Below are 5,244 nucleotides of genomic sequence, written 5' to 3' on the forward strand. Positions count from 1 at the left end.
TGTCAGCAGTCTTAGAATGGTGATCTTTCTCTGATGTTCCTTCGCTCTACCCACCTGGCGCTCTACTTATTCCCATCTCTTTGTCTGGTCTTTCTCCGTTTGTTTTTTCTTTCTATTCAATGAAAAAATTATGATTATTTGGTATGTACCTAATTTATCTGTGAGGACTAAGATGTACCCCCTCTCTCTTTTTTTACTATTCATACTAAAAAAATGTAAATTATTAATTTCTCACTTGAGAGAATAAAGAACGAACACAGCCATTGCAGTACTAAAGAAATGGAAATTAATCCAGTTCCTATAAAACATTTCCTGTTGCCCCCCCCCCAAAGGCTGTTTCTTACTGCTGAACAGAGTAAGTCTTCCAATCCTGGCACCATCTTTAACAGATCAACATTAGTCTGTCTTTGTTCATAGGACGACAGGTACAGTCTTCACCCTTATGACCTCGTAACCTTATAGTTGTTTATAGTTTGGGATTGTTCCAAAGCACCCTGATACAAGAGTTTCTGTTTTAAGCACTATTGCTGGACGTACAGAAGTGGGTACCTGGAAACTAGCTTCTCATGAAATATATGTACACTCCTTTGCACAAGCCTAACTCCTTTTTACTAGGTTTATTCTTAGATATTTTCTTTATTATCTAATTTATTCCATTCCCTCTCTACAGGTGGCTGTCTCTGTTCTGCCTTCTTGCCTTGTCCCAGGCCTTCTCTCTAACTCTCTTCTTCTTCTTCTTCTTCTTCTTCTTCTTCTTCTTCTTCTTCTTCTTCTTCTTCTTCTTCTTCTTCTCCTTCTTCTTTTTCTTCTTCTTTTTTTTCTTCTTCTTCTCTCTCACCCCTGACTTTCTCCTGGTTCTTCCCATGGCCTCAGCTCCAAGCTTCTAGCCCTTTATTATGCAAAAGTCACACTCCTTACACAATCCCTTGGCTTTGGGGGCTTTGTGACCTCAGCACAGCAGCTTGTCTCTGTTTTATAGGCATTTGAAGAAGCTATATTTACATATCCTGCTAGCCTGTTGCTGGCCAGCTCTAATTGACAATTCAGAATACAAGGGCACACTTTTCATAGCCAGAAAATACATATTTGGGGGTCATTCCACCACTCCAGGAGTAGACAAAAAGTTAGGACTGATGGTCACCCACACATCAGGGGTGATGCCTCCTTATTCCCAATGTGCTGGGGTTTTTTTCATACCCACCAGTCCTGATTTACTTTGCTATGAAACACATTATTCCAGAAACTCTATCTCACAGCACCTTTACTATGCCTCAGATACACAGGTACAAGAATTTAGGCAGAGACTGACAGTTTGGAATTGGACCTTGTGGGCAAATATACAGAGAAATAGGTGTTGAGTCCATGATTGTGAATATAGCACACTCCTCCCCAGAAACATTGATACATCTAAGTAGAGATACAAGAAAAAAGTTGCAAGAACGTAGTAATCTTGACCTCCATACAGTCAGGAGCTAACAAAGACCCAGGTGACCATCAGCGTTACAACAAAGCTGATGGGATGAAGCCTGATTTATTGGAAAAACTTCAAGTTATCACCAGATAAGTAATGAATGCTCGTAAATGATTCAGAGCATTGTGTGAGTTCGTCCTAATGAACACAAATTAAATATGGAAAATGATAAATAAGGAGGAAAGTCCTTCTGATTGGTCCAAACCTTGGAGGCCTGTTGTATAAAAGGCCCTGCCTGGAAGAAGTTGCTACATTGTACAAGACTCACCTGGGAACACAACATCACCCTCCACTCCTGACACCATGGCCCACACCTGTCAGCCATGCTGCTGCAAGACCACCAGCTGCAGGACCACCAATAACTCTGAATCCAGCTCTGAATCCAGCTGCCCTGTGTTCATCTGCTGCACCCCAAGTTGTTGCAGCACCCCCTGTTGCTGCAAGTCTATCTGCTGCCACAGCACCAAGAGTGTCAACAGCTGCTCCCAGCTGTGCTGCCCATCAACCTGCCCTGACACTACCTGCTGTGACAGCAACTGTTGCAAGCCAGCCTGTGTGACCATCTGCTGCGTGCCCACCTGCTGCCAGCCTAGCTTCTTCCAGCTCTGCTGCCAACCAACTTGCTGTGAAACCAGCTGCTGCAAGACCACCTCTTTCAAACCCACCTGTGTGATCATTGGCTGCAGCACACCCTGCTGCCAGCCCTGCTGTGTGTGTCCCCCTGCTGCTGATGACCAGCTCCCAAAGAATGCCTGCAAAGCCATGCTCCAGTGAGGGCTGCCATGCCCTGTCTGCTCAAAGCCACCTCATAACTTTTGCTGGCCTTCTTCATGTTCTCACCAGGGTCCTGACAAACGTACAGTCTGACTTAAGAGATGAAATGATTGGAGGAAGAATGGAGTCTCCTCATCTCCACAGATTATGAATTTTGCCCTGTCATTATGGTTGCCTGCTGAGAAGGTCTGGCAGCAGTTTCAGCTCTGAGCCTTGCTCTTTCCATCCCTCACCAAAGAACTTACAACAACACTTCCCTCCAAGAATAACTTTATTTATCCTGATATCTTCTCAACTATATTTTCATCTGAGTCACCTCAGATTTTTATGTACCTTTTTCTTCTTTCTGCTCACTTATGAACTGTGTACCTACAAGCAAGTAATTTTAATAAACTCTGTGCTATGATTCATTCCATTTTATTTGTCACTGTGTTTTTATAAATTACTTAAGAATCTATTTAAGCAATCGATGTTTAAATGTTCAGTGTGGCTCCCTCATATCATTGATACTAAGCATAGTATCTACATCAGATACATGGAAGGTTTCTATCTGACATAACTAAAGTTCAATACCCACTAATTGCTATTCTTCTGGTTCCTCCAACCTGAGCTCCCATAAACCAATGGCCTGGTCTCTCCTTTTATGTCTTTGACTTTTATTTTTTTTTATTTTTTTTTTTTTTCGTTTTTCGAGACAGGGTTTCTCTGAGTAGCCCTGGCTGTCCTGGAACTCACTTTGGAGACCAGGCTGGCCTCGAACTCAGAAATCCGCCTGCCTCTGCCTCCCAAGTGCTGGGATTAAAGGCGTGCGCCACCACCGCCCGGCTTGTCTTTGACTTTTATAAACATCGCTGGTGTGGGATCATATAGCAGTGGCCTCCTGCCATACTTTCTTTATCTATTTATTCTCGATGGGCATCTAGGTTTCAACACATCTCTTGTTAATAGGATTGGCACAAGCTTGCAGGTGCCAATCCCTTTAATATTCTGATTTCAACCTTATCATTTCCTAGGAAATGGCTACATATAAGATTATCATATTGAGTGAAACAAACCAAACTCAGAAACACAAATTATCAACCAAGTTTTCTCATTTGCAAATCCAAGATTTTATACAAAAACTTCAAATCCTATGGGTTGCCTGTGAGGAAGAGGGCAATTAGTGGAAGGTGGAGTGTGGGGCCGTGAAAGGTAGACTGTTTTCTGGTTGAGCTAGGTTTCAATCCCAGAGACCCAGCAGATAACTCTGCTAGGGATGAAAGGAAGTTTGCCACACGCTCCCAAACACTAAGCTCCTGACCTGAGGTCCCAGCTCCATAATTCTGTGGCCATCAGTCATGCAGAGCAATACCCCAAGCTCCTGGTATTCTGTCTGGACTCCACCTCAAGTTACCTGGCAACAGCCAAGTAGGCCGGCCCATTATAAAGGAGGCTGTTTGTCCCCACCTTCCTCTCTTACTCCCCCCTTCCCGCTTGCTTCTCTCTTGCCCTCTTGCTCCCCCTCTCTCCATGTGGCCATGGCCAGCCTCTACTTATCTACTACTTTCTACAATAAATACCTTAAAACCATGAACTGCCTCTTCTCATAGGGATCCGCCCTGCTGGAGCAATGAAGCAGGTCTTCCTCTAAAGAGCCACGTGGGAGGCCTCCCTGGGTTCCCAGACACGATTTCCACCAAGCTAAGTGGCTGACTGAACAAGCCAAGGACTCTTCTCCCCAAGAGACCAGCGGGAGCGTTTGCTCTCCTCCTGCCCTTTTCCGTTTGGGCCCAGGCAAGAGCCAGCCCCGTGGGCCCCCACTCAGTTCTCAACTGTTCCTTGACAGAGGTAGTAGTTTCTGTGGTGTCCAAGACTGAGAACCTGCCATCTTCCGGGGGAACCTAAGCCAGTCCTGCCAGCCCAGCGATCCTAAGCCAATTCTGACAGGTCTCCTGGGACCTCAGACTGCACTTCCTCACCCCAGGAGCAGGATCCTGTGGCTTCTCACAGCCTAATGCCCACCCTAAGGCCGTGGGGTGTTCGCAGTCAAACTTCCTGCATCCGCCTCCATGAGTGGCCCTAGCCCTGTGGCAGGCTGGTTGCGGGACCCCAGTTTTAACCCACAGTGGAGGAACAAATGTCACCAGAGTACATAAGTATATGCTATAAAGGACCCTATAGAGTCCCTCACTATATTCAATAAATGGACACAAGTAAAAATAAAAATCGAAATTGAAAAGATTCTGATTTCAATTAATTTAAAAAATATCCTGAGACACAGCAACTTGTCACGTGAAATACTAAAGAAGCATCCCACGCTATCGCCAGCTAGGCACCGGCCAGTAGCCTCAGTCCCATAACCCTACACTCTAGAATTTAAGGAAAATAAATACACAATATACCCAAATTTATGGGACACAATAAAACTAGTGTTAAAAGGAAAGTTCATAAAAGAAAAAAAAAGTTACTGAGAACTCACACTAGTGACTTAACAGCACACCTGAAAGCCTAGAGAGAAAAAAAGGAAGCACACACTCAAGAGACTAGACAACAGAAAATAGTCAAACTCGGGGCTGAAATCAATACAATAGAAACAAAGGGGACAATAAAAAAATCAGCAAAATGAAGAGTCAGTTCTTTGGGAAAAATCAACAAGATACATGAACACTTAGACAAACTAACTAAAAGGCATTGAAAGAATATCCAAATTTACAAAATCAAAAATGAAAAGAGGGACATAACAACAGACACAGAGGGAAATCATTACTCCACAACATTGGAAAATGTCAAAGAAAAGGAGAATTTTCTTGATAGATTCTACTAACAAAGTAAAATCAAGATCAGATGAACAATCTAAATAGATCTATAAGCCCTAAGAAACTAGAAGCCATCACTAAAAGTCCCCCTAACAAGAAAAGCCCAGAACCAGATGGCTTTAGTGCAGAATTGTTTCAAAGAAGAAATTAGACTTTCGAAGAAGAGCTAATGCTAATACTCCTTGATATTCTATAAATATAAAC

General features: G+C 43.5%; 1 protein-coding gene across 1 annotated transcript; it reads left to right on the forward strand.

The window, feature by feature from the left end:
* Nucleotides 1–1,749: 1,749 nt before the first annotated feature.
* LOC116077620 (keratin-associated protein 9-2-like) lies at nucleotides 1,750–2,654 on the forward strand. Its single transcript, XM_031352279.1, has one exon. The coding sequence runs from the start codon at nucleotides 1,775–1,777 to the stop codon at nucleotides 2,243–2,245; it is 471 nt and encodes a 156-aa protein (XP_031208139.1). The 5' UTR covers nucleotides 1,750–1,774; the 3' UTR covers nucleotides 2,246–2,654.
* The last annotated feature ends 2,590 nt before the right edge of the window (nucleotides 2,655–5,244 follow it).

The sequence above is a fragment of the Mastomys coucha genome, unplaced genomic scaffold, assembly GCF_008632895.1.
Source record: "Mastomys coucha isolate ucsf_1 unplaced genomic scaffold, UCSF_Mcou_1 pScaffold5, whole genome shotgun sequence".
NCBI classification, from domain to species: Eukaryota; Metazoa; Chordata; class Mammalia; order Rodentia; family Muridae; genus Mastomys; species Mastomys coucha.

Excerpts from the sequence above, each read along its gene's own strand:
- LOC116077620 (XM_031352279.1), top strand. The coding sequence starts at position 1,775 with ATGGCCCACACCTGTCAGCCATGCTGCTGCAAGACCACCAGCTGCAGG.